The sequence below is a fragment of the Aptenodytes patagonicus genome, chromosome 1 (genome assembly GCF_965638725.1).
Source record: "Aptenodytes patagonicus chromosome 1, bAptPat1.pri.cur, whole genome shotgun sequence".
Classification (NCBI taxonomy): domain Eukaryota; kingdom Metazoa; phylum Chordata; class Aves; order Sphenisciformes; family Spheniscidae; genus Aptenodytes; species Aptenodytes patagonicus.
In genome coordinates this window covers 88,196,463-88,224,284 of record NC_134949.1, presented here as the reverse complement: position 1 = coordinate 88,224,284, position 27,822 = coordinate 88,196,463, and the positions used below count along the sequence as shown (strand labels likewise).

General features: G+C 46.8%; 2 protein-coding genes and 1 non-coding gene across 4 annotated transcripts; 2 read left to right on the top strand and 1 right to left on the bottom strand.

Annotated features, from left to right (window-relative positions):
• Window positions 1-319: 319 nt before the first annotated feature.
• MRPL51 (mitochondrial ribosomal protein L51) lies at window positions 320-1,064 on the bottom strand. Its single transcript, XM_076347862.1, has 2 exons — window positions 780-1,064; window positions 320-589 (listed from the first exon to the last, which is right to left on the bottom strand). The coding sequence occupies exons 1-2, from the start codon at window positions 1,033-1,035 to the stop codon at window positions 393-395; spliced, it is 453 nt and encodes a 150-aa protein (XP_076203977.1). The 5' UTR covers window positions 1,036-1,064; the 3' UTR covers window positions 320-392.
• NCAPD2 (non-SMC condensin I complex subunit D2) lies at window positions 584-27,270 on the top strand. Of its 2 annotated transcripts, none has more exons than XM_076347450.1 (31): window positions 584-717; window positions 1,595-1,670; window positions 1,821-1,879; window positions 2,337-2,518; window positions 2,991-3,130; window positions 4,056-4,183; window positions 4,268-4,391; window positions 4,473-4,620; window positions 5,178-5,375; window positions 5,903-6,037; window positions 6,600-6,684; window positions 7,316-7,490; window positions 7,755-7,873; window positions 8,862-9,071; window positions 11,015-11,189; window positions 12,908-12,992; window positions 13,145-13,278; window positions 14,676-14,808; window positions 16,367-16,451; window positions 16,555-16,716; window positions 16,962-17,179; window positions 18,364-18,475; window positions 18,797-18,920; window positions 19,121-19,276; window positions 19,496-19,673; window positions 20,725-20,819; window positions 23,384-23,464; window positions 26,092-26,278; window positions 26,512-26,638; window positions 26,786-26,944; window positions 27,135-27,270. In XM_076347450.1, the coding sequence occupies exons 1-31, from the start codon at window positions 618-620 to the stop codon at window positions 27,215-27,217; spliced, it is 4,173 nt and encodes a 1,390-aa protein (XP_076203565.1). In that variant the 5' UTR covers window positions 584-617; the 3' UTR covers window positions 27,218-27,270. The 2 variants fall into 2 exon arrangements, with proteins under 2 accessions (XP_076203565.1, XP_076203556.1); XM_076347441.1 differs by lacking the exon at window positions 584-717 and adding an exon at window positions 1,360-1,484.
• LOC143156007 (small nucleolar RNA U85) lies at window positions 1,940-2,262 on the top strand. Its single transcript, XR_012994559.1, has one exon. It is a non-coding gene; the product is annotated as a small nucleolar RNA U85 (small nucleolar RNA).
• Window positions 27,271-27,822: the final 552 nt, after the last annotated feature.

Below are 27,822 nucleotides of genomic sequence, written 5' to 3'. Positions count from 1 at the left end.
ACTCTTATCACTAACTTGAAAATTTGGCTATGAAGAAAAACCTAAGATGGAGCGTACTGAAATTGTCAAGCAGGACGTGAGAACCTGGGGCTCACAGAGACCAAGGTTCCTGGTCTTTTGACCAAGAAGCCTGGCCAAAAAGTAGAGGACTCTCGGGCCAAGTTCGGGGATGCAGGCTGGAACAGATGTCTGTGAGAAGTATGTCAGAAATGATTGGGCAGAACTGGCACAGAGGAGCTCAGGCCTGGAGCGGCAGCAGGACCTTGGGCCTGGGCCAGAAATGCACAGCGAAGGTTGCAGAAAGCACTGGGAACCCAACTGTGTGAAAGCTGGCTTTATTCTGACCGTGATGCCACAAAACCACGCTCCACGTGCCGAACCCAGGGTTGCTCCTAGCGGTGCTTCCCGGTACGATTGAACCGCCTGTACAAGTACCGGATCCTCTTGTTGAGTTTGTGGTAGTCCTCTAGAAACATCCGATCTCCCACCACCTGCTTCTTGCGGATGCACCTCTGCAGCTCGTTCCCCCGCCAGCCTCGCAGCCACTTGGGCCCCACGATGAGGTTCTTTGGGTGGATCTGGAAGCCACCTGAGAACAGGAGGGCAGAGCAGAGAGGATGAAGCCAGGCCCTGGAGGAGGCTGTTCCCAGGGCGGCCGGCCCCTACCCCCCACCCACCCCCCGCCCTCTCGCTGCCTGAGGAGCCGCTCGCCCGCAGGTGGGTCCACCCTCCTTCCCCTCCTGCCCTGGGGCCGCGGCGGGGAGTCGGGAGGGCCTTACCCAGGATTCCCACGTTGTCGTAGACCCCGAACAAGGCCCGTTTTTTCGTCCACCGATCCACCTGCTTGGGCTTCGGGGGCTCCTTGATGCGGAAGGTCCGGGTGAGCCCTGCCAGGGGCGAGGAGAGGGGCACGGGGAGGCCGGGCCGCACGGGCCCCCAGCGCGCCCCGCCGCCGCTAATGCTCCGCTCGGCCCGGAGCAGGGGCGCGGCCCGGCCCAGCAGGGCTCGCCCCGCCGCCCGCACCAGCGCCGCCATTGGGGTGAGCTCGCGGGCGGTCCCCCCGCCGCCGGGGGAGGAGGAGCGGTTCCGCCGGGCCGCCCGCCCCGTGGCTTCGGCCCCGCCCCTTCCGGGCGCTGTGGCCGTCGGGAAGCGGAAGGACGAGGGGGTGACGTCGCGCTAACGGTCGAAGAGGGAAGGGGAGCCGGCGATTGGGCGAGGCGCTGGCACGCGGCTGCGCTGCTGGGCGCTGATAGGCCGGGGAAGGGGGCGGGGCGAGCGCGGCCCGCGCGCGCTGTTTTGAGTGCCCGGGCCCGAGGCGGCGGCGGCGGCGGTGGCGGTCTGTCGGGCTGTGCCGGGGGCCATGGCGGCGGCCTGGGAATTCCACCTGCCCCTCGCCCCCGCCGACCTGCTGCGGGACGATGGCCCCGGACGCTACGTCGTGCAGGAGGTGCTGCCCGTCCGCGAGCTGCCGCCCGCCCTCGTAGGTAAGGGCCTCCCTCCCCTCACCCTTCTCGGCCTGGTCCGCTCCTACCGCCGGCTCACGGCCGTAACCGCCTGTGTCGTCCCCCCTGCCCCTCTCCGTGTTTCCCCGTAGCCTTCCGGACCGCCTTCCGGGCGCGGGGCGCGCTGGCAGTGCTGCAGCACTTCGACCCCCTCTACAGCTTGCTCCAGTGAGTACAGAGCGCGGGGCCGGGGCTCCCGGGGACACCGGGAGCGGGGCGGGTGGAGGAGGGTTGCGGAGAGGCTGGTGCATCCGGGTGCTCGCGCCTCTCCCTGGTGGCGTTTACTCGCTGCTCTCATGCACTGTGCTTGCCCTGCAGCCACTTCCGAGCTGTGGGGACTGCTGTCAAGGAGGATGCCCTGGAGCTGATGATGCACGGTGGGTATTGGCTGCTTCCAGCTGAAGCAGGAGTAACAGAGAGGTTGCTCTCCTTCGGCAGCTCAATGATGATATAAAGGCTAATGTGACTCTACCAGCTGGGTTACCCCTTCAGCCCATTCCAGTAATACGGGTCTGTAATCTTGGTGGACAATGCAGAGCTGTGCGTGTTCGCTGTAAGGGCAGGCCGACAGAAAATCCCCTTCCCTGCGTCCCTGGAAAATACATCTTTGGGATGCATCAGCTCTGAGTGAGTTTTTCTATGAGCTGACGGGGGGCTGTGGGGATAGGATAGGACAGCGCATCCAAGGTTTGGGTTGCAGGGGATAGCCCATGTTACAGCTGGTGAGATGTGAGCACACGTCTTTGGTAATCTGATGACTGCTCTAAGTCTCCAAAAGAGAGGGTGGCTGAGCGGCCTGGCAAGGAGTGCTCATGACTTTCTGCCTCTCTTCAGTGGTGTCCCATCATTCCAATGAACTTCCTGTCATCCTGGGTGATTCTGGGCTGAGCCATGCAGACCGTGCTGCTCACCTCAACACTCTCAAGATGAACTGCTATTTGCTGACTGGCCTGGTGGATGCCTTTGAAATGGAAACCTGCAAGAGTGGTTTGTTGGAGGTGGATCCTGGTGGGAAGGTAGGTTAGGGGACTGGGAGGAAAGCAAGATGATAAAAGTAGAAAACGTGTAAGCTTGCTGAACTCTGTGGTATCTGTCAGATGTTATAGCTGGATTTATTTAAACATGGTGCCGGCAAGAGCAGTGCATCATGTGGAGTACTGGTATTTCTGTGAAACTGCACGTGGAAAACAGCCAAAGGGACAATATGTGTCTAAACATCAGCAGGGACTCAGATGCCCAGGCCTCTCTTTCGCTCTTCAGTGTCTGGCTGGTACTTAGCGTGCCAGTAATTTCTCAAGAGTTCCCTTCTGTGGTCGAAGATGACAGCAGCAGTCATTTGATGTGGGCATATAAGCTTCTCATAGATCTTACTGTATGTCTCGATGCTGTAGAATTTAACAGTCATTTTCTTTTTTGAGGGAAACAGGCGATGGTGTTTTTTCTGTTGTCAAGCTGCTGATGTATCGCATCGCGTAACCTCCTTTCTAGAACAAGAAGAACCGTACCAAGATCTCTGGATCCTTGTGGGAAGAGGAGAGGGAGCCGCTCTTACGGCTGCTCACGCAGCTGCTGCAGCTGGATCTCCGTCAGCTTTGGGGTGGTTTGGTGGTGGAAGAAGAGTTTGTCAGGTATGGGATGGAGTGGATGTAGAGGTGAGATGGGTGACTGGTTTTCTGGAAGGGAGGGTTAAATGTTAAATCTGCCAGTGAGGTGGTATTACAGCCCTCAGCAGGGTGCAGATTGCTGGGAAACTAAGGAAACCATCTGTCGTGGTTTAACCCCAGTCGGCAACTGAGCACCACACAGTCGCTCACTCACCCTCCCCGCCCCCGTGGGATGGGGAGAGAATTGGAAGAGCAAAAGTGAGAAAACTCATGGGTTGAGATAAGAACCGTTTAATACTTGAAATAATATAATAATAATAAATTGTAATGGAAAGTAAAAGAACGAGAGAGAGAAAAAAAAAAAACAACAGGGAGAGGGGGAAAAAAATTGATGCAATTGCTCACCACCCGCCAACTGATGCCCAGCCAGTCCCCGAGCAGCGGTCACCGCCCCCCTGCCAACTCCCCCCAGTTTATATGCTGAGCATGACATCATATGGTATGGAATATCCCTTTGGCCAGTTTGGGTCAGCTGTCCTGGCTATGCTCCCTCCCAGCGTCTTGTGCACCTCCTCGCTGGCAGAGCATGGGAAGCTGAGAAGTCCTTGACTTAGTATAAACACTGCTTAGCAACAACTAAAACATCAGTGTGTTATCACATTATTCTCATCCTAAATCCAAAGCAGCACTATACCAGCTACTAGGAAGAAAATTAACTCCATCCCAGCCAAAACCGGGACACTGTCTTGAGGCAAAAGCAATGTTTTTTAGGAACCTCTTCCTTTCCTCATGAAGGCCTCTAAACTTCAGATGTTGTTTGCTCAGTTTTTTAAGGATACTGGAGAATCTCTCTGGTTTGAGAGAACTGTTTGCCTCATGCAGTGTGCTAGAATGATGTTGGTGCAAATTGTGATTAGTGAGGTTCACTGTCTCTCTTCTGTGGCTTTAGCTTAATGACAGGAAGCTGCTACCGTATCCTGGAGAATCCAAGTATTGGTCTTCAGAAGTACCGTGCCACACGGGAGGCTGTGACACATCTGCTTGCTGCAGCTCTGATTCAGTATGATCACATGTTCAGTGAGTTCCTGCTCTTCTGCCTTCTTCCTGAAGCCATTCCCAGTTACTTTCCCTGACCTCTTTCTTCCTCCTCACGTGCGAAAGGTGCCACTCTGAAGATCACACAGATGCTGCAGCACTTTGAACATGTGGCTCCAGTGTTTGCACAGGCTGTGAGCCTCTGGGCTACAGAGTATGGTCTGAAAAGCCTGGTGGGTGAATTGCTAAGGTGAGAAAAATACACTGAGGCTTGTCCTTCTATCCCTAGCAACTTGAGGCACCCTATTCCTTGTTTCATCTTTCTGTGCAGAGAAATCGGACAGAAATGTCCGCAGGATCTGGCCCATGATGCTTCTGGAATCAAGGGTTATGCTACCTTTATAACTGAACTGGCTGAACAGATTCCAGCTCTGGTGCTATCCAACATAAGTGTTCTCCTGCGTCACCTGGATGGGGAGGTACATTTCCACAATTATTACCTGTCTGGAGAAGTCAAGTGGTGGACGTGCTGCTATCTGGTTTTTCTGTCTGAAAACAGAACCTCTTTCACAGAGGTCAAGTAGCCAAAACCTGCCCTTTGGAACAGGTTTTGCCCTTACCTAAAAGATGCAAAGGAAACAGAAGCCATGACATCTACTGTCTGGTTGTCACTCCCAGATACCAGAGAATGGGAGACTGCTTACTGGTCTGAGATCCCAGCTGTTGTCCGTTGTTCTTCAGTACTTAATGAGTTTGTCATTTTATTACCTTTTCTTAAACTGCCCTTAAAAACTGTAAGTGTTTCTCATATCCGTTCTTGGCTTTTGTGGACTTAGCTGGATAGCAGGGTTGGATTACGCTCTTGCAGGCACAGCCATGTTCACCCAAGGTTAATACAAAGTCCATAATGGAGAAATTCACTTAAGGCTGGAGCCTGGGACTTGGATGACCCAAACTTTGGGCCATACTTCCCTTTGGCATATCAAGTCATGCCTTTTTGTCTGTTCCTTGTTCAACAGCTCTTTTTTTTTTGCAGAGTTACATGATGCGAAATGCCATTCTGGCGGCTATGGCGGAAGTGCTGGTGCAGGTGCTGAACGGTGACCAGCTGGAGGAAGCTGCCCGTGGTACTCGGGACCAGTTCCTGAATATGCTGCAGGCCCACATCTGTGACATCAGTAGCTTTGTGCGCAGCCGCGTGCTGCAGCTTTTCACTCGAATCGTTCGGTGCAAGGTAAGTCTGTGCTGGGGAAATGGCGTTGCCTCAGTCATCCCTTCCCTTGTTGTGTTTTCTAAGGGATTTTCTGTCACCCTGCTCTTTGTCTCCAGAGACTGAAGTTTAACAGAGAAAGGTATTGTCCCTGTGTACTGTGGTGACTGCAATTCCTTTTTCCCAAGAGACCAAAGGTCCTAGGGGCGAGGGGACTGGGGAACAGAAACTAAATGCTGCTCTTTATTACTGGGACAGACTAGAAGGAAGAACACAGTATGCAAGCTTTTTTTGGACATTGGTATGGGAAAACATTACCCTCGCTAGATATACTAAGACTCGACTCAACAGGACCCTGGATAACCTAATCTAAGTCCTTGCTTTCAACAGAGGTTGGACCAGATGATGTCCAGAGGTCACTTCAGACCTAGACTTTTCTGTAAATCTATAATCTGTGCCTTTTAGTACATTAATATGTCTGCAGTAAAATAACCTCTCATGAGTCTCTAGGCCTTCTTGAGAACTTTGTCTATCCTCTCATTGTGTGCTAGGCCCTGCCTTTGACTCAGTTTCAGTCTGTGGTATCGCTGGCTGTTGGGCGTCTCCAAGACAAATCTGTGGTAGTAGTTAAAAATGCGATCCAGCTCCTGGCTGCGTTTTTGTCCAACAATCCCTTCTCCTGCAAGGTAATTCCGACTAGTATGATGGATATGCTAGATGTCTGTTTGCAGGCTGAATATCTGCAGTGTGCTATAGCTAGGGCAGCAGCCTTTCTGTGTCTTGTGGGAGGGACAATATAGCCTTTCACTCTGCAGGTGGGAGCTTTCTGGTTTTCCCAGGTTCAGATCTTGCTTTCTCTGGCTCTCCTCTCGCTTGGTGTAATTGGTAGGTATGCTGAAGGCCAGGAGGGATGTGTTTGATGGTGAGAAAACCTGCAGCGGTTTGATTTGAATCTGCTGTGAGGTTTCTTTCCTTAGGATCAGAATTAGTCTTTTAGAACGTTCTGCACAGAGCTGCAGCTCTTTGTGTTTAGCTGCACCTTTTCCTGAGCTTCTGAGCCTCATACTGGCTATTTACAGCAGTTCCCATTCTAGGATGATGGCCAGAGTCTACTATTCCAGTTTCCAAAAACAGGGTTATCTGAGGGGATTGACAACTTAGAGCAGGGGGTGGAAGAGAAAGGAGAATTCTAGCATTTCAGAAAAAGGAGGGTAAGTAACGTATTTCTTCTCTTCCTGGCATCTTCAGTTAAGCTGTACTGACTTGGCCGAGCCACTGAAGAAAGAGGTGCAGAAGCTGCAGGAAATGAGGGACCGTGGCAGATCTACAGCACGTAATTTCCCTTTTTCCCTCTTTCACCTTTCCAGGGCATACCAGGGCTTATTTTTCCTCATCTTAAATTTGCTCCCAGGTTGTGGTGGCTTTTGTCTCAGATCTTACTTGTGTGAGACGGTGAGGCCAGATAACTGGGATTAAACTCTCACCAGTTTTTCATACAGTGGTGTTATAAAAGGACCATATGAATGTCCATATTTAGATCAACAGTCCATTTAGCTAAATATTCTATTTTCAGGGTAAGAACTGAAAATACCTATGAACACCCTCCCAGGTTTCTATTTTCAACCATTCAAGGACTGCTTGAGCCATAATTTTTGTCAAATATTAATTTAAACTTGATTAGCCTTGGACCTGATGCTGCCTACAAAACAATAAATAGCAAATGATGGTTCTCTCCTACCTGTCTTTTTTTTTTTTTTTTACCCTCAGTGGTTTCTTTTTTATGCCAAAGATTTCTTGTCTATTCTTACTGCAGTCTGGGTGGGACCAGCAATGGGAATAGTGCCTGCCTGTGGAAAAAAAAAAAAAGTAGAATTCCTAAGTTCCAGTTGAGTTTCTCTCCTCATTTAGGGTCTCATTTGAGTCTCTATATTCTTCATCTCCGTTGTTTGGGGTTTTTTTAATAGCTCCAGCGATCACCCCAGAGGAAGAGTGGGAAGCGATGCTGCCAGAAGTTAGGGCTGCCACACAGCAGCTCTTTCAACCACTGCAGGAAGGGGAAGAGGAGGTGCTGGAAGTTGAGGAAACAGTGGAGAGTACATCAGAGCAAATCACTGGGCTGCTGAGGAAGCTGAATTACAAGTAAGAAGGCTCTGTAGTTTGAGAGTATTTATCCCAAGGGATGTGTCGGTCTCTCGTTCTCTGTTCAAGAAAGGTTTGAGCTCCAGGGTAGAGGGATGATTTCTGGTAGTGTTATTCTGTAGAAGAGATTGACATGGGCACCCAGCACAAGATGCTGGCAGGAGCTGCTTTCCCAGGTGTTCAGGGCAAAGTTGGATGGCTTCCCCTGTATTCTGCCCTAACGGGTTGCTGATGTTCTTCTCTTTGGGCAATGTCATTGTCCAGGAGTGCAGCCCGCCTTACGCAGAAGGCCCTGTGTCGCTTCCGGGGGAAGGAGCCCTTCAGCGGCCCCACAGAGGAAAACGAGGCAACAATCCTGGACGTTCTGAAGAGACTTTACACGGGTAACTACTTCAGACCATTCTGTCTCTTCCCTAAGTCCAAGCTGATGCTGGAGCTAGACCAAAACCCTCTGGAACGTCTTGTCCCTCCTTCTGACCCGTGGGGCTCAGTCTGTGTGTACTTAACAGCTCATAGAGCTGCACCATCTCTGGATCATTTGCTCATCTAGTGGCCTGGCATTTTCGCTGGATCACATTAGTCCTGTTATTTCATTTCTAGTCGGAACAGTTGCATGTTCCCACTAGAAGTGCATTTCTGATGCTTTAACTCGCATAATATCTGCTGAGGGGAGTGAAGCCAATGTTATCTACTAACACCTTTCTGTCCTGTCTGAATCTGTCAGGAGTTCTGCTTCCTGAACAGGTGGTGGCATGTAATGCTTACCATTAGCGGCCTCGACCAAGTATCTGATCCAAGCAAAGTCTTGCTTATCTGGGGCTCAAACCTCTGGGCATCTTTTTAAGACTTCACATGCTTTATCTCTGGTGTTTGTTTCAGAATAAGGTTTCCTAGCCAATCCCCTTGAGCTCATTTCTATCAAAAGGCTACCGTCTAAATAATTTAATCTTCTTAACTTTGTCAACTCTCCACAATTGCACAAACTTTGCTAGGGAGTAGTAGTGTTTGCCTTCTCCCTACTCTGCCCTGATTCCCTTTTAGGGCCTCATCCATCTTTGGGGAGCTATCAAGTTCAGATTAACCCCTTCAGCATTGCAATGGAGTTTACCCTAACTGGACCATGCCTTTCTCCACCCCTATATTAAGTTGGCATTTCTCTGGTGCATCACATTGTAGTACTGGAACTTGCTCTACAGCATGCTGAGATTTTGTCCTTGTAGCTAAGCCTGATGGCAGAATTTGGATTTTTGTCTCCTGGCTTTTGGAAGGTGTCACTATGGGGTGGAGAGAGAAGAGTTAAAATACCCTGAACTGTGGCTGTTTCTCTTGTACCTTCAATACTGCTCACAAACAAGTGTTCGTGCTGTGCAGGTTCATGCCCAGGTGAGAACAGTGAGGATCCTCCACGTGGCAACAGTTGTCTTAAGACTGAAGAAGTTGTACCAGAAGAGCAGCCTCAAACAGAGCTGGTCAAACAGGAGATGTTGGTGCAATACCTGCAAGATGCTTACAACTTCTCAGTGAAAATCACAGAAGCCCTGAGCCTGATCAGCAAGATGATGTATGAAAACTGTGTCTCAGGTGTGTGAAATAGCCACGGGGCCCTTTCTCCCCTGTTCAGAGTTTCCAGATCTTTCCCTTTGCTGAGGAGGGGACGTGGGAGTGGTGGAGCTCCAGGGGAAGGAGAAAAGGTTGGAGGAGCTCCTCTTCACTGAGCAGATGTCACAGGCACTTCCAGGATATCGGAAAAGCAAGCACCATCTAAATGGGTGTCATGAAGAGGTGGTGTTAGGGCATGAATGCACTTTTTAGGATTCCATTTTTTAAATGTCAAGGTTGAAAATGTTTTTAAAAGCCAGTTGACCAAAATGACTTAATTTATGGAGGCTCCCCCCCTCCTGTGGGAGGGGATGTATGTTCATCATCTCAGCTGAGGTTCTCCCAAAGTAAACATGGCCAATGAAGCTGGGTTGTTCCTGCTCAGTGCCCTGATGCAGCTTCAGGTGTTATGCTGGCCAAAGAGGGGAACTGAGCAGCTTGTCTCGTCTGCCTCGCCTTTCCTTAAACTTTATTCTGTAGCTAAAAGTGATCCTGATCAACAGGTTATGTGACCTGGTCCTCTTCAGTGCTGTAGTGAAAGGTGGTGATGAGTAGACCTTTGAGTTAATTCAGCTATTCAGATTTAATGTTAGAACTACTGTAACCAGTTCGACTTTTTTTTTTTTTTTTTTTAAGTGCTTATCATGAATCAGCACCCTCGAGGGGGCTGGGGCATAGAGGGGCACAGCTCCCTCCTCTCCCATCCTCCCTGGCACATCCACTTGCCAACCACTCGCATAGTTCTGGGGTACAGATGGGTCTGGGCACTAGAGCGCCCTAGCTTCATGCAGACGCTTTTGAGGTTTCATCTGTATTGAGAACTCATGTGTTACCCGTAATAAGCATGTGGGCTTCCCTAGCAAGGTTTGGATGTCATTAGCTGTTTGCACAGACAAAAATGAACTCCTGAGTTCAGTGTCTTTACAGGTCATTTGAAGTTCAAGGCTGAGAGGGTGCTCCTCACCTGACACTTAAACACCTGGGTTTTGGTTTATTTTTTTCATGGTTGTGCAGATTTTTACTAACTTTCCACCTCCCTGTTGTCCTATGCTGTAGTGTAAGGAAGGCAAGTTGGGTGTCTGGACACCTGAGACATTGTCTCCATTTGGAGACAGTATGCTGCTAGGTGAGGGGGTAGTGGTAAGGGATGTCTGTGCTCAGATTTAGGGGTTTTGATTTAAGATTTAAAGATTTAATTTTATTTTTTCTGTTGCAAAAGTGTATCTTCTGGTGTGACTGGGAGCAGAGGAAGCATACCAGCTTGTCTAGGTACAAAGATATGTCTGATAGGGGATCTTTATTCAGATTTATAAGTTGAGGCTTATACTGGTGTAAGCTCCCACGTAACCAGAGGTCCGACTCTATGAACTGTTCATTGTACAGTCCCTCTAATCATTACTGTGGCTCTCTTGCGAATGCTCTCCAACTTAATGTTTTTTTCTTGTCTTATGAGCAGAAGGCTGGGCATTATATTTCAGGAGTAGTCAAGGTGAACTCAAATACATTATTCCTTACCCCATTTATACATGAAACAGCTTAGTTCTTCTGGTTACAGCATCACACTGGTACTTAACGTTCAGCTGCTTTTATCTGCTGTGACCATGAGATCTTTTTTTTCCCAAAGCTACTGTTTCCCAGAAGAGATTTTTGTTCTTTCTCAGACAGGGTCTCTGTGCTCTTCTCCTAAATGTATCACATTACGTTTAGCTATAATATTGTTAACCTGTGCCTGTTTTCCTCCAGGACATCTACATCTTTGTACTAGTGACCCCATTCTGACTTGAGCCCTCTGCAGACAGTAGCAGTGATCTTAGATGCTTGTAGGGTTTGCTGTGAGAGCAGTACGCCTATGAATTTGTTTTAATGGCCTCTCTAATGGGGACTAGGAAAGAACTGCACTAATGCAACTGTTCTTCTCTCTGCAGTGGTGCAGGAAGCCATTGAGTTCTTTGTGACAGTCTCACAGTTTGGTGTGCCCCAGGCACTGCTTGGAGTCCGCAGGATGCTCCCCCTCATATGGTCAAAAGAGCCTGGTATTAAGGAAGCCGTGCTGAACGCCTACAGGTGGCTCTATCTGAGACCCAGCGGGGATTCGGAGAGGTATGACTCTTCCTAATCAGAAGGGGTTTTTTTCTTTTTTTTTTCTTCTTTTTTTTTTTTTTTTTTTTCCTCCCCTGTTTCTTCTTTTGGGGAGCTGTTGGGAATGGGGTATGGACAGCAAGAGAAATCAAAGTTGCCACGCTTCATGCTGAGCTGAAACGTAAGGTTTGTGTCCACTAGTAAAGATGCTTTCTCTTTGAGCTGTTACCAACACTTGTGCAGTTCCAAGATGTTTTTATATATCTGAGTATGCCAATCTTCCTGTGGGACCTACTGCTGAGCTTCTGCTTTTGGTTTGTCATAGTGTTCAGGTGTAGGAAATTCATGCAGCAAAACTCCATGTGAGACCTTATGGAAGGAGAAACTAAGAATTATTTTAAATGAAACTGTTATCAGGCATTCACGTTTAACGTTCTCATAATTTTCACTCTCGTACAAAGCACTGCACCAAGATACATGTGCCCAAATGATCTGGGTAGGGTCTCTATGTGATAGGGAACAAGGGGTGTCATTTATGAATGTTTGTCATGTCAGCTAGGTTCTTGATTGGCAACAATGAACTGATATTTTGGATGGCTATTTCAACCCCTTTGGGAGTCAGCTGTTGTTATGGAGTCACCCCATGCCTAAGTGTCTTGCATACTTCACCCTCTGTGGGAAAAGTTGTTGCCCAATGTCTGTTCCCTCATTTTATTTTCTTATGGCTGTAGTCGCTCATCCTGTTGGGATAATAAGAGGAAAGGTATACAGTGTGGTCTTTCTGTTACCAGAGCTCAGGATTTTTGCTGACAACTCATGCATGCTGTGGCCTTATCTGAGTGTAGGCATTCTGCTTCTGATGTAAACAACACATTCCTCAGTGTTTACTGGTTTTCTTACTGTCAGTTGTATCCTTGATTTTTCAATATACACCGTTTCTTTATCCCTCACACTATAAAGGTTAGTTGTCATTATTATTATCGTTTGGGTGCTTTCACACACATTTCTATTTGTATTTCATTCAGACCAATCTTAGATCTTTTTGTAACAAATCTCTACGCGTGGCAGATGAGAGGATGTTAATGGGGTCTTTGTTGCTGAACCTTATTGAGGATTTGGGGGTGGGAGCTGTGTGCTGCTTGCATGCTTGTTTCTTCCACACTAGAGAGGAGCTGTGTCTTCTCTCTACTGTGGCACTTGCTCTTTTTTCTTAGCACTTGCCCACATGTAAATCCTGTTGGATACACATTCACTAAGATAAGTGTGATCCCTGGTGAGATGCACCATACCTCACCCTCATTTGTACCATCAGGGCAATAAAAAGCACTCACTGCTGCTTATTTCTTCCTGATAGTATTGCTTGGAGACAACTCTGCTGCAGTTTGAGCTCTGGCCTTATTTGTTCATAGAGAGATTTTCAGTTTCTTATGCTCTAGGGAACAGTACTTTGACTTGTGGTTGAGAGCAAACTGGGAAGTGGCTGGTGAGTGCCTCTTGTTGGGCCTTTGAGCAGCAGTGCACAAGGCAGTGGACTTTTGAGCCCACGTCATGGTCATTGGCACTTGAGCTGGGTGACTTGGAGAACTCCAGCTTGTGGAGGGGGAAGTTTTCCTGTCCCCAGGGACCAGCTCTGTTATCTAATAGATGTCCTCAACTCTCTGAATAGGAGAGTAACTGTGACAGTTGCTTTTTCTTTACCTTTTTTTTTTTGTTATTTTTTATTTTCCTCCCCTTCAAAGGGCCAGGGCCCAGGGCCTGGTGAATTCTCTCTCTCTCATCATGGTGGATGCATCGCTAGGAACGATACAGTGCTTAGAAGAAATAGTGAGTACTTGCGTTGCCTGGGTTTGGATTGTATATGTGATCTTAGATGTCTGTTACATTAAAATGGTAGTCATTGCAGTTAATGTCTTTGTTGGTTTGAAGTCCATCCTCCTCTGCCTCTCCCTACTTGTTTTATTGCATTTCTTTTCCAGATCTCAGAGTTTGTGCAGAAAGATGAAATAAAGCCTGCTGTGATCCAGCTGCTTTGGGAGCGATTCACAGAAAAATCTCAGTGCTCGTCACTAGAACGACGTGCTGCTGTGATACTGCTGGGGATGATGGCACGGTGAGCCCAGGGCCCGGTCTAATCCTGTGCGTGGGAGGATGAACAGGGAGTTGATTTTTATCGAAGAACTGTGGGTGCTGCATCAGCTGACCCTTTGTTCTGCAGCTTCAAAATTAGTAACCAGGTCATGGGGTAACGAAGCCTGGAATTAAACACAGTTGTGCTGGGTCCCACCAGCACGGTCTCCAAATGAGTATGACGACCATTACTTTCTTTGTGTTCTGAATGTCCATCCCTTCTCAGGGTTTACCGTGTCACAGCTCTGCAGCTTTGTCTGTGTTTGGATAAGAACAGTGAGAAGCTGCCGAGTAGAAATGTCTGGAGCCTTTACTATGGAGGGAAATGAATCTGCTTCCCTTTCTGGGGGCAAAAAGAGTGTAATTGCACTATAAGGTTTTCATTTCCTCAGTTTCCCAGCCCAGTAACCCTTTGGCATTTAGCTTACCTGCTGATTTCTTCTTGCTCTTCCTACTTCAGTCCTTCATCAGTCAAAAATAGGCCTGCATAATGATGATCTTAAAGTTCTTGGCTCTAGAGTTGGAGCCATTTCTGGAGCTTAGAGCCAGTTCTGCAATTTGAGTATTAGATATTCCTTCCAAGGTATTTCTACCACCCCATCCCACGTGCTTGCAGTAGAATTGTAGACATTGTCTCAAAATCAATATCCTTCCCTAAAATCATGGGATTTAAAGAAAACCGTAGGTTTCTGGGCTATCCCATGAGATCCTGTGTCAAGTCCATGGGTATGTGTGTGTGAAATAAGAACAGCATCGCTCTTCACAAATCTGCTGAGGGAGGTGATTTTGCTTTTGTCCTATGGATGCCCGCTATGAACTTTTTAGATTCCCTTTTTAAATACTTTAGATTCTGTTCTTGCCTTCTTCACCCAGTTAATTGTATATTCCTCAGACCAGGCCTGCATAATTCTACCTTTCAGTGGTAGAAAGGGAGGTGTGTGTGGGCGTGGTTTTTTGGAGGGTTTTGTTGTTGTTTTGTTTCCTGCAGTAGGGGAGGAAGTGTCACGTATCACCAGTCCTGAGCTGCTGGACTCTTTTCTGTTTTGCAACTTTTTTCTTTGTCTTACCCTTTTAAGTTTTGCTCCTTTCTGATAAGAAAGAAGAGTCAAGAATCTTTTTTCTTTACAAAGAGACAGTATGCCCAGTGTTCTTCACTTTGGAGAACCTCCTCTTGTAGTGGAGTATGGATTATACTGGCTTCTGGGGAATATTGCTTGCTGCCCCTATAGCTGTATCTTGAGTCATTGGATGGATTCCCCCCCCCCCTTACTCAAGCCACTGCCTTCCGCAAGGTGCAAGGAGTATTTCTATTGGTTATGCATACTTCTGTAGACCTTCAGCAGCAACTCATGTAATACCCCCATCCCTTCCATTCCATAGAGGGAAGCCAGAGATCATAGGTAGCAACCTGGATGTCTTGGTGACAGTAGGGTTGTCTGAGAAGGTATGTGAAGACTATCGTCTGGCTCAAGAAGTATGCAATGCAATCTCCAAACTTGCCAGTAACCCTAAGGTAAGACTCTTAGCTTGTTCATGAGGTCATTCAGAAACAAAGAAGGGGGGAAAATGGTTTGTATTGAGAAGAGAGAGAAGTGATTAAGTTTTTACCAATTTTGAAATTAAGTAGGTTGAGACCATTCAGCAGCACTGTCTGGAAAGCTTAGCACGCATCAGTGAACAATGTAATAAAAGAATTTTCATTAGGCAACAGGCTGAATTCAATTAGTAAAGAGTTCAGTGCACAAGAAAATCTGTTTTTCTTTCAATTCTCTTCCTGAGGCTCCCAGTTCTAAGCTGATTTGTGTTTCCTCAACCATGAAGCCCTTTCCTCTACTGATGTTTTCTGGTGTTGTGATTCTTTTGCCCTCCCTATTAATTGATATTTGGGAGTTGTCAGCTGTACAGCTGAATATAAAACATGAAAGGTTTTCAAACCTGTCCATGTTGTACTTACAACAACATGATGGTTGATGGCTTCTTTGTCTGGGGAACAATTTATACTTTTTTTTTTTAATGCACTTTGGGGAAAAAAAAAAAAACAACTGTGTTTTGACCCAAGCATTTAGGGCATTTTTGTTCAGGAGTTCCAGCATAAAAGCAGCCTCCTTCACACAGCACCATCATTCTGCGTTTGCCCCTTCCACTGGGGACGTTACTGCAAGACCTTCATGAATTAATGTGTATTACAACATTCTTATATGTTCTGAAGAAGGTTGTAATTCAATTTTAGGTTGACTTAACTCTGCAGTTAAGTCTGTATGTGAGAAGGGACTGAGCTGTAGATACTTGAATGACTGTGGTAGCTCTTCCTTTCCCTCCCCCCCCTCCCCCCCAACCAGAAGTTCAGTACAGCGCGTAGGATTGTAGTGAACTGAGAAATTTTGCTTCCAGCTACTGAAAGCCAGTAAATCCTCAAGCAGTAGCTTGTTTTGGTCAAGTATATCTTGATCAGGCAGCCACAGACATGCAGGGGTATCTCAGGCATTGTCATACTTGGTTTAGTAGTTCTCTGGGTTATCTTATTCCCAACCTAAAATGTGGTGGGACTGATACAGAGTATATGCAACAGCCTAAGTGTGAGGTGGTGTTGGATCCAGAGCTATCCTCTGTTATTTCTACTGATGTTTTGCTTTTAAACAAAACCTCATGGTTCTGTTTAGTACCCCTAGGCAAGGGCGTCTAGTTGACTTATTGTTGATAACTCTGAAGGTGCTCTAAAGGTTTCCCTCTTCATTCATTGTGGAGAATGAGTAAATAATAACAGATTTTAAAAGAGTCATTTTGAGATTTCAAAAGAGTTATTTTGATTTAAGGTGAAATAGTTGAACTGTCTGGCTTGGCCTAGGATCATCATTTGTCCAAGCTTTAAATCCACCCAGTGCTGCCACGATGCCTTCAAAAGTGACAGTAATGTCCCTGCTGTGTGTTTAGTTGCAGAGCAGTACTGGATGTCCCTGCCATGGGCCTAGCATGGGTTTGATTAGCATTGTGCACATAGCGAGATTAAGTACTGGGAAGGGCATGGGGGGATCTCTTACGTGGTAAGACTAACTCATCTGTTCTCTCTGCAGCCAGCACTGGGGAAGAACAGTGTGCCTTTTCGACTGCCACAGAACCACATGCTCTTTGGATGCCTGAGTGAGACTGTGAGTAAAGGTGAGCTCAAGTCAGCGGTGGGTTTGGAGGAGATGGAGTTGGGCTGTGAGACAGCCTGTGTTGTTGCTGGTATGTGTGGTACACGGCTCCCTCTTCTCATCAGGCTTTGCCCAGCCAAGCGGTCACTGGATCCCCTTCATGGAGGCAGCGATAACGCTCATCTACCAGCTAGCAGAAGGGGCAGAGGAGATATGTGCTCACATCCTGCAGGTGTGCAGTCAGCAAGCTCTGGAGAAGCTGCAGGAGTCTGATGGGCAGAAAGCTGGTGAGGAAAAAAGCTGGTGAAGGAAATCTGTACCCATGATTTCTAGTGCTGCGACTGGGTGGCCTAGAGTAATTGCAGGAGGAAAACAGAGCTGAGGGTCTAGCGGAGGTGTTGGCATGGAAGGGTGCAAGTGCTGTGAAGGAGCCTGTGGACCATGGAGATGGGTTATACAGTGAGACTTGGCAGTAACTGATGGGGGAAGAGGTCTAGATCAACACTGAACTGTAGTAATTTTTCTCCACTAGATCCAGGGGCTTCTCCCAGCAGAGTCTCTGATGGTGGTAGCAGTCTCCCCACATTCCTGCTGATGCACCTGGTGTCCCTTGTGGGACAGGTGGCACTGCAGCAGGTAGCATATTTGGAAGTGTCAGTGAGTGCAGAGCTACGCAGGCGCCGCATCCTCAGAGAGGAGGAGAAAACGAAGAAGCATTCTGACAGCAGCACGAAGAAGCAGAGACCCCGGGTGAGAACTGAGGGGTTTTTTTCCTGTGGACAGCTTTTCTGCTGCCTCAGCAAAATTCTGGAGAATGCACTCCTGACGATGTATGAGGTCCAGGGTAATGCATGCTTTGGGAATAGAAACGTATGTGTTGGTCAGGATTGACAGGGAGAGCTGAGGTCCTTGAATGACCCTGTTCAATAAAACTCTCCCACTGATCTTGGGTTTTGAACAGGCAGAGGGGAGAGGATGAAGGGTGATGTCCTGGCCATGTTTATCTTCCTGCTTCAGGCAAACATTTCCTTTTCACTCATCACCTCCTTTCTTACCAGTGCAATCTTTAGCAATTGCTGCTAGTGGTGAAGAACACCCATTTGTGCCCTGAGTTTTGGAAAAGGGCTTCTGGAACCTTGGTCCATAGGGCTCGAGGGTCCTATCCTCTCTCAGGTAGTAACGATGAAAGTTTAATAGTAGCCTTCTTAATGGGATCTGTATGATAGAAATACCCTGTTTGGTTAGGTCTACCTCAGAACATTTTCCAGAGTGTAGTGAGGCTGACTTTCTTGGGTAAGAATTGAGAAAAAAGTTGTGTGTCCCTAGGTATCCAGTCTCCATTAGATGCCTACACCGCTATGTCCAGAGAAGTTTGTAGTTCATTTCCTCATCCACCCTGCTTATCAGCGTCACTACCATTTCCCACACAGGAGGAGGTTACTACAAGATTTTGCGAGAAGCAGCAGTTGAATGCAGATTTGGTCCCCGTGCAACGCCCATGTCTCTTTTCTTCCCTTGTGTTGCTTTTGCCTTGCTATAAGGTTTCCCATAATCTTGCTCACAAGACCAGCAATTCAAAGGCCACTTTGAACTTCTTGCTTTTAGGATTTGCATGTCCTTTAAGTTGTGCTGGACTTGGGCATCGATGGCAGATGTGTCCTATGTCTGTCTCAGCTTAGTAGCTTCAGTAGCTTAGGCTTTCTTTTCATTAGTGTTCTGTGGCACATGGACTGGCAAATCCTGGACTACCCTTCATAGCTTCATTCAGTTCTCAGGGAAAAGTGGGTTATAAAACTCTCCGTCAGTCTGTCGTTCTCAACTCTAGTCGTGCTGCTGGTAACACACATGCACCTCTTGCCCGAGAGAAGAGTACTTTGTGAAGGAAGGGGTTATTGTTGCCTGTCATCTTTTTTACAGTTTTCCTTTCCGCACAGAGCACGGGAAATGAGACCACTATGGAGGAGGAGCTGGGCCTCGTGGGAGCCTCAGCTGATGACACCGAGGCTGAGCTCATCCGCAGTATTTGTGAGACAGAACTTCTAGATGGTAAGTGGGGCTGCCACCGAGGATCACTGGCTCCGTCTGCCTGTGTGAAAGAACAGGTACAGTGGGTAACAGATCCAGAAGGAGGAAGGCTGTTTTCCTTCAGAAGGAAACACTGAAACACTGTCATTTTTGTCCGGTGTCAGTTTCTATGTAGGCTGTCTGTTTCTTTGCTCTGCCTCTCTGGAGGTGGTTTTTCAACGGTGACAGTGAGTCAACCACTTTCTATAGTCTGCAGGAGCTCTGCGATAAATTGAATAATTGCTCTTAAAGGGATGCGCAAACAGTGCTCTCATACTTGTGGTCTTTATCCCCACTCTCTAGGGAAGCACTTGTTCTCTGCCTTTGTTCCACTGGTGCTCAAGATCTGCAACAACCCTGGGCTCTACACTGATGCGGCACTCTCGGCTGCTGCAGCCCTGACTCTTGGCAAAATCTGCATGATCAGGTAATGCCTAGCCATGCCGGTGTTCTCTTCCCAGCCTCCCTAGTACTAAAGCACAAGCAAACATTGCAACTCCTTTCCTGTGGAGAGAACAAACACAAAAGAGCGTTCATAGATTTTGGGTTGGGGGTTTTTTTTGTCTCGCTACTCTCTGAGAAATGGAATTTTGGTATCTGTGCCTTTTCTGTACCCTATCTCATCAGCTCCGAGTTCTGTGACGCCCACTTGCGCCTGCTGTTCACTATGATGGAGAAGTCCACTCTGCCTGGTGTGAGATCCAACCTTGTTATTGCAGCAGGAGATCTGGCCATCCGTTTCCCCAACCTGGTGGAGCCTTGGACATCACATCTCTATGCCAGGTAATGCTACACTCATTGCTGGGAGAGGACAGGTGATGAGAGCTCTGTGGAGGGGTTACACTGGGCCTCCAGAAGGTGAGAATGACCCAGGAAACCAAATTTGAAGGTGTCGGTGCAGGGAGACAACAGACCTGGGCTGTGGAGTAGGCTGTCATGGGTATCAGTAGCTTAGAGATACTCACTCAGCCGCTTTCTGCGGTAACTATATGCTTCTGTCAGGTTGCGGGACCCCTGCCCAAGAGTGAGGCAGACGGCTGGACTGGTGATGACTCACCTCATCCTCAAAGACATGGTAAAGGTGAAGGGCCAAGTGAGCGAAATGGCAACTCTACTTATAGACCCAGAGGAGGCAATCATGGGAACAGCTCAGAACTTTTTCAGTGAACTCTCCAACAAGGCAAGTGGATGCTCAGGGACCTTAGTTCACAAGAGTGGGGAAGGGCTGGTGGAGGCTGGGTCAATCACACAAGAATTGAGTCCTGGAGAAGGTGTGTCAGTGGTGTAGAGCAGCTGTCTGTTCCTCTTTGTTGCCTAAATGAGGGTAGATAAAGGAAATTTTGCAACATGAGTTTTGTTTCAACCCTGATGTTGCTGAATTTGACCTCATCCATTCACATCAGAAGGCAGGCTCCAAACCAGTGCCTTGTCCCTTTGCTTTCTTGTGAACACCTAACACAGGGTAGGGGACAGTTTTCTGCAGTTTACCTTTAGGCCTTACAACAGAGTTCCCTGACCTTATGGCTCAGACAATGCATCATCTCTGAAACCTTTCAAAGTTGTTCTTGGCTGTGTGACGTTGCGATACTTAAATTGAAGCAGTTACAGCCCAAGCAGGTAAGAACGGTAGCAACATTACCCCCATACGCTGTTCATTCAACGTGAAGGCTGCTGCGGGCCCTTCAGAGTTTGAGATTTACTGCCTGAGAAGCTGCAATAATACTGGGGCTTTACTATCTTGGCTTGCTCTATTAAAAGCAGAGCCGACCACCCGACTGCACTGACTTCCTATCTCTGCAGTGTCTATGACAAAACCATGAAAAAGCAGTGGGAAAAGGAACCTCAACTGGGCCTTTTCAGGCAAGATGGGAGGCAGTTCCTTGAGCTGAACTGCTGTTTAAGCTTCCTTTATCAGGAAGCTTTTGTGTTGGGTTGTGACAAGGTTGGAAAGCAAAGAAACTGCATCCAAGTCTGCCAAAGAGCAGAGCAACCAACCAAGGGTTGCAGTTGTTGTTAGCTTGTTGGTTGTTTTTTTCTCCCTTAGCTTCAGCCAAGTAGTCCTGGATAGGTTTGGTTGGCTGTGTACAGCTCGTTTCAAAAAGCTGATGTTTTCAAGCAGTAGATTTGGGGTGGGGAGAAAGGAGGTAATTTTAAGTGGGCAGCTTATTTGGCTTGACTCGAGCTGTCCTTTATAATTCCGTATCTCATGTAGAACCTTGTATTCTGCACAGGGTAATGCCATCTATAACCTGCTTCCAGACATAATCAGTCGTCTCTCAGATCCTAACTGCGGCGTAGAGGAGGAATCCTTCCACACTATTATGAGGTATTCTGGGGTTAAAGAAATCTCTTCTGACCAGGACCTCTTTATGCAAATGGGGTGCCAGATCCAGGGAAGAGAAACTACAGTGACATACACAAAATGCTTTTTCAGTTGTTCTCCTTGATCTGACTTTTTCAGTCTGCATCTGAAATGGAGTCATGCTGAGGGCAATCGATTCTAAAGCCACATAGTTGGGGGTGAGGGGAGACTCCACAAAGAGTTTCCACTAGCTCGTTCAAAATGACTTTCCCTCTAGAAAAGGAAAACAGGTGGGTTTATGCATGGGAATGTGGATATGCAACATTAGGAGAACATAACAGATTTTAAAGACTCTGCTGCCTTTGTCATTTTGGTGGCCTGGATTTTTTTAAGCAATTTTAGTAAAGCTGTAGTTAAGGTAACAGATTTGGGGTTTTTTTTGTTGTTGTTGTTTTGGGTTGTTGGGTTTTTTTTTTTTCCAAGAAAGCCTTACTCCATAGTATAGAGACATAATGGAATATTTTAGTCTGAGGGTATTGGTTGCTCATAGACAGCACAAAGAATGTCTTTAGTGGTAAACTACAGAAATTTTCCTCTCACATCTGAAACTTAACCACATGAGGAGTTTTCTGGGTTGCCTGAATCCCTGTGGATTACAGAGAGGAGTGTTGGACAGAACAAAAGTATTGCTGTTGCTGAAGAGAACAACAATAAAATTTCCAGTGATTTTTCAACTAGTCTTTCTGTCCACACGACTCCAGTGCATTTAGGAAGAGGGATGGGATTTTGGACAGGTAGGAATTGCAAGGCACAGAAAAGCTCTGTTAGTGAGGCTGCAACTGAGACTGAAAATAATTTATGGCTGCAAAAACATACGGATGTTTTGCTTCAGCTTTCAGTAAGGAGGGTAATGTGAAATAATAGGAAATACAGCATGTGGCTACTGACAGCACATGTAGAAGGGGAAGTTTGTGTCTGAAGTGGAAGCAAACCATCACAGAGAAACAAGAAGATATGTATAAAAAGAATGGGACGTAATTCTGGAATTTTCAGTACAATTTTTAATAAATGTCAAACTGGAGGTGTTACCACAGACCTAGAGAATAGTAAGTGTAGCACTTGCATTAAAGTGTGATTAGTGTGGTTAAGACAGCTATAGGTGGACTTTTCTGACTTCCAACAACATACAGGGAGAGAACTGGAGGTGCCTGGCAAATAAGAGAAAAGGCAGTATCGATTTAACTAAGTAGACAGGTATCAAATTAGTCTAAAGCTAATGCATTTTAAAGAAGACCTGATCATCAGTTAGCCACCACATCATATCGTTTAAACGGGGGAAAAAAGGGAATAGTAGTTGAAACGGAACTGTTTTCCCATATGAAATGCTTACATTGCGGAGAGGATCCAGTTTAACTCAGAAACCATGGTGGACAAAAGCACAGGCTAGGAAGGAAGCAGTGGCTTATGCTCCAGGGATACTTGCCAAACTGGAGAATAAAGAAGTGTAAAAAAAGGTAGGGGTAGTGGGGGGAGCATCACTGTTACGGGATTAACTCATGCAGAATGAAAGGGTTACAGTAATAACTGAGATGAAAACTAGCAGAACAAAGTGTAAGGTTGAATGTTTAGAAATTGTTTAACTTCTGCTGTAAAGCTATGGCTAAAGTTAGAGATGCATTCCACTTGCTATTTTAGCAGTCAAGTTAATTCTCGTTTACGTATAGGGAAGCTTTGGTAGTGCTGGTGAGACCTTGCCTGGAATGCTGCCACAGTTCTGGTCACAGAAGTTAAAGAAAGGTGACTTGATGCTGGAACAAATGCAAAAGGACATCATGTAAAACACAGAAGTACTTAACTGTGTTAAAGTCCACATCTCCTCTCTGTTCCTCAAGAAGCTAAGAAAAATGGGGGATCAGGTTAGCATTTAAGTTCTGTTAGGCTTTGGTTCCCACTTTAGTGCAAAGTAATGCTCACACTTTCGCATTGATCCAAAATACAGCAACACACCTTCAGCAAACTAATAATGAAAAAGTCACAGGAATGGTTTTGGGGGGGGGGGGGGGAAATACCGCATGCCACACTACTCCCCTCAAGGTCTGCTTGTCAGACATACTAGTCTGCCAGTGCAACTTGAGAAGTGAGGAGATTGTCTGCAGGTGTTGCATGCTCTTGGAACTGGATGGAAGGAGCTGATCAAAAGTCGACACTGCAGCCTTTTCAGCATCCCTCCTACCTCAGACCCCACACAGACATTAGCACTTCTAACTCCAGACCTGCAAGTGTCTTTGCTTTAGCTGGATTTCTTAGTTTTATCCTAGGCAGGTGCTATTACGCAAACATGCAGTTTTAATTATATGTTATGTCATAGCAGCTGTCCCCCAACAGGGACTGTGATTACTATTTGAAATATGTATATATGCTTATAGCTTCTCCTGAACCAAGTCTGAGGCATACAGAGCTCTCTTGTCTTCTTTTGGAGGACCACCCAGCTGACCACTGGATAGGATACCTGCAAGCATACCATGGTGTGGGCAGAAATAGGGTTTCCTCTCTGGGCTTTCAACTTTGCCATTTTTTTTCCTTTGCAGACATCTCTTCTCATATATTACAAAAGACAAACAGACAGAGAGCTTGGTGGAGAAACTTTGTCAGCGATTCCGGACTGCCAGGTGGGTTGTAATCCTAATTTTCCTGACAAGCAAGTCTGCTTCTTAGGAATTGTTACAAGAAACTAGTTTGCATATGGTGGTTGTAACAGATTCCCATCATATTCTTTACGTGGCAAAGTGACAAATGCTGAAATAACCTGGATTAGGTCCCTCTTTCTTTTTTTTCTATCTTCCTCCTAAAATACATGAATAAACATGTATAAATTAAGGGTTCTTGTCCTATTATACTGTGATTGGCCACTCTCCCTTCCCTCCTTTCTTAGGGAAAAGGTTTTGTGACAATTTAGATCTGCATTACAGCTGAGCAAGGAGACACCCCACGTGTGGGTTTCATGCACATTTGTGGTCCTACTCCACAGGCTACTCCCTTGCATCTCAGCTAAGAAATCAGTGTTAAGAAGTTGGGATCTCCCCAGCAGTCCTGCCTGGGGTGATCTCAACTATCTAGTTGATACAGGCCTGTCCTTGTTTTGTGTGCATGGGCTGCTCAGTACTCTATGCCTGGGACTCCGTTTCCTTATTTGAGGGCTTGTGCCATTATACGTTTATGGCTTTGCTCTGCTTTGTCTGCAAGATGTGTATGCCTTGCTCATGGTGCTGATTATAGAGTATGTAGTGCAGGACCCATCCCATGGATATCATTTTACTTCCTGGGTTTTGGGGTTTTTTTTGTTGTTGCTCCTTTTCCCAAGCTGTAACTTCACTGACACAGACATACACTTTTTTTTTCCCCCAATAACATAGTAGAAATTTATCTGCCTCTGTCATGTACTTTCAGTGGTATCTTCATTTTATCTTCCGCTGGATTTGGTGCACCCTGCCTTTCTCCATTCCTGTGGTTTTCCTTCTCCGTCGTTGTGGCTTTGCCCTTGAGATAAGCTGTGTCTGCTTATCTTGGCCATTTGTACACTGTGCCTGGGCGTGTGACCTGCTCAGCTGCCTCAGGAGTTGCAGATTCCCCAGAAATATTTGGATTTTGTTTCCTGAGCTGGAGTGGAGAGTGGCCCCTCTCTCCAAAATTGCCTCCCAGGAACACTGGTGAGCTCTTCACACCACATTTGTAAAGAACCATCTGCGTGTAAGCCATGTGTAGCCTTGTCGTGGTTTAGCCTCAGCTGGCAACTGAGCACCACACAGCTGATCGCTCGCTCTCTCCCCCCAGTGGGATGGGGGAGAGAATTGGAAGAGTAAAAGTGAGAAAACTCATGGGTTGAGATAAGAACAGTTTAATAATTGAAATAAAATAAAATAGTAATAATAGTAACAATAATAGAATATACAAAGCAAGTGATGCACGATGCAGTTGCTCACCACCTGCTGACTGATGCCCAGCCAGTCCCTGAGCAGCGGCCCCCCGGCCAGCTTTCCCCCAGTTTATATGTTGAGCATGACGTCACATGGTATGGAATATCCCTTTGGCCAGTTTGGGTCAGCTGTCCTGGCTGCGCCCCCTCCCAGCTTCTTGTGCACCTCCAGCCTTCTCAGTCAGTAGAGCATGGGAAGCTGAAAAGTCCTTGACTGGTGTAAGCACTACGTAGCAACAACTAAAACATCGGCCTTTTATCAACATTATTCTCATACTAAAACCAAAACACAGCACTGTACCAGCTACTAGGAAGAAAATTAACTCTATCCCAGCCAAAATCAGGACAAGCCTTTACTAAAACACCCTAATATTTCTGTACCACAAAGAGGATGGGTTTAATGCACGCTAGCGGTAATGCTAGAGCAAGACTCGCACTCCAGGCTAAAACAGGAGCTTATCAGAAAAGATTTTGCAGCCACCATCACCCTCCTCAGCATTTCTGGAGCTTTAAACATAGGAACATGCCAAGTATCATTCAGATTTTAGATGTGGAAGCACCTGGATGCTGCAGCTTTGTTCTCCATCTGTCTGCGTTTGGACAGTGCATTCTGAGAGGGTATATGCAAGACAGTCTTCTGGACCTCTGCTTTGTATATATTAATAATAGGGGCTTTGGCCTAGCTTTTTGTCCTCGCATTCCATCACAGTGAGCTACGTTAAAGATGTTGGTTTGCTTTTTCTTCCCTTTTTTTTTCCCCAGTAACTTTTACTAGAATTTGAGTGTAGTCCTCCTTTGAAACAGCAGTTGTTACTTGTTCACTTTATATCTTAATGAAAACATCCTTCTTTATGTAACTGAACTGTAACTGGCCAGGAAGGAGACAGTGAACATCAAATAAAGCTTCTGCTTGAGACTATCTTAAACATGCAAAAATGAGCAGCCAGGGGTTGTTTTTATCATTCAGTTGAAATAAGGCCCTTCAAGAAGAGTCCTCACCTCACTGAGTGTATTTTTTCCTCCTAGCCTGCAATAACTCCTGACACTTTTTAAACAAGTGACTGTTTAACAGTGAAGCCTTCATGTTTTTCTGACAGACACTAAGTCAATGTCTTCGGTTGAATACAGAGATGGTTGTGAAGTGGTTGGTATGGTATGGTATGGCACTCTGTAACTGACCTGTAACAGAACAACCTGAATCTCATGTTCTGCAGGGTAGAAGCACCTGCAGGAAACGCTTTGTCCCCGTGTGCTGCAGTTCTAGGTAGGACATGCTCATCCTTACGCGCCCCTTGTCATAAGGGCAATCTTTGTCTTTCCCAGAACTGAGCGTCAATATCGGGATCTGTCCCACTGCCTTACTCTGCTTCCTGTCTCGGAACGGGGCCTTCACAAGCTGCAGGACAACTTTGACTGCTTTGCAGACAAGCTCCAAGACCCAGCTGTCTACAGTTGTTTCCAAACTGTGCTGTCTCGATTCCGCAGAGCAGGCGGCAAACCTGAGACTAAAGTAAGGATGGGGGGCAAGTGTCCAGGCCAAGAAAATGATTCCTTTTTACACACAATTGGAAAGCCCTGTGGTTCTCCATATCAAGCAGGCTACTCCTTGCCCCCAACAATTTATCAGAGAATATAATGGCAGTTCTGCTGTGGATGTAATATGTAATACTTGTCTCCCTCCACCTCTCCCCCCCCCCCCCCTTCTTCTCCTTCTTTCCCCCCCCCATGTTACACCTCCATCAGGCTCTGGCTGAAGAGCTGGAGCAGAAGCTGTCTGCCTCCCATAACCGAGGGCTGGATTCAGCAGAGACATGCCAGGAAGGCAGTGGATCTCCAATGCCAGAGCCGGCCAAGCAGAAGCCAACAGGAAGTATGTTCCTTTTGTGAGACTGCAGCCTTCCCCTGATCCTGCAGTCCAGCAGAGACACCTAGGGACTTTTCCTCACCTTTACAGACAGAATGGCTGCTGCCTTTCTCTTTTTTTTTTTTTTTTTTATTTTGGTTTTTTTCTTGGCAGGTTCACGCCGCCAGCCCCTGAGCATGGCCAACAGGGATGAAGATTTTGTCAGACCCCAGCCTTGCACCCTCCGAAACCATAAGCGTGCCCAAAAGTGCCCTCCACCCAAAAAAGCTATTATCACCTTCTCCAGTGATGAGGAGAACAGCTCTGAGGACGGTAAGGCATTGTGCGGGTACGCTCAAAAGGTGAAGGTGGAGAAGTAAGAGTATAGATTTGGCCCATCAGGGATGTTCCTTTGGTAGTGGGCAGAAGGTGTGTAGGGCTTCAGAGCACTGCTTAGGCTGCCTGTAGGTTTCTCTGTTCAAGGCAGTGGAGTGCTGGTTATTGACACATTTTACTCTCTTAGAGCTATCAGCAGAATTAAAAGAGGAAGAAACCCCCACCAAAACAACTCCCATCACCAGATCTTCAGCCCGCCGGCTGCGCTGAGGGAACCATCTGCCACTGTCTTTAACTAAAAATAAAATTTGTTTTATGCAGTAGTCGTCTTCTCTTGTCTGAACTACCCCGTAACATGACAGTGCTTTAAATGAGGACAAAATGGAAGTTACACACCAGGCTAAAGCGATTCCAAGCCTGTCTTTTGATAGCTCCACAAAGAAAGGCAGTGATGAGCATAGCTGCCGTTTTGACTGTTTTTGCCCTGGCTTTGCAGATTAAAAAAAAATCATCTTTGGAAGAAAGTCTTTCTAAGAAGAGCCAAACTAACCACCAAGTACAAACTGCTCATTCCCTTCCCATTTTGTACGTGGTTATAAGTACACCATTTGGCTTCTCTTAACACAGGACCAATACAATTTTGCTGGGTTTAGGCCCTTTTATGTTTGATCCTCTTTGAAGCTCTTGCCCTGCAAAGCCCAGCAGGGCTTCGAGGGAAAGTTACCTGCATCTTTTTCCTGTACAGATCTCCTCAAAGAAGAGTTGAGCGATTGGGGGGGGAAGGGGAGAAAGGCTAACTTAGACTATAGCTAGAGTGCTTCAGCAGAGAATATGCAAAGTGACTAGGAAAAAAATACAACTTTAAAAAGTTTTTT

Coding starts and splice junctions, on each gene's coding strand:
- MRPL51 (XM_076347862.1), bottom strand. CDS start 1,035: ATGGCGGCGCTGGTGCGGGCGGCGGGGCGAGCCCTGCTGGGCCGGGCC. Junction 590..779: donor CGACAACGTGGGAATCCTGG/GTAAGGCCCTCC, acceptor TCCTGTTCTCAG/GTGGCTTCCAGATCCACCCA.
- NCAPD2 (XM_076347441.1), top strand. CDS start 1,361: ATGGCGGCGGCCTGGGAATTCCACCTGCCCCTCGCCCCCGCCGACCTG. Junction 1,485..1,594: donor GCTGCCGCCCGCCCTCGTAG/GTAAGGGCCTCC, acceptor GTTTCCCCGTAG/CCTTCCGGACCGCCTTCCGG. Junction 12,993..13,144: donor TACAGTGCTTAGAAGAAATA/GTGAGTACTTGC, acceptor TTTCTTTTCCAG/ATCTCAGAGTTTGTGCAGAA.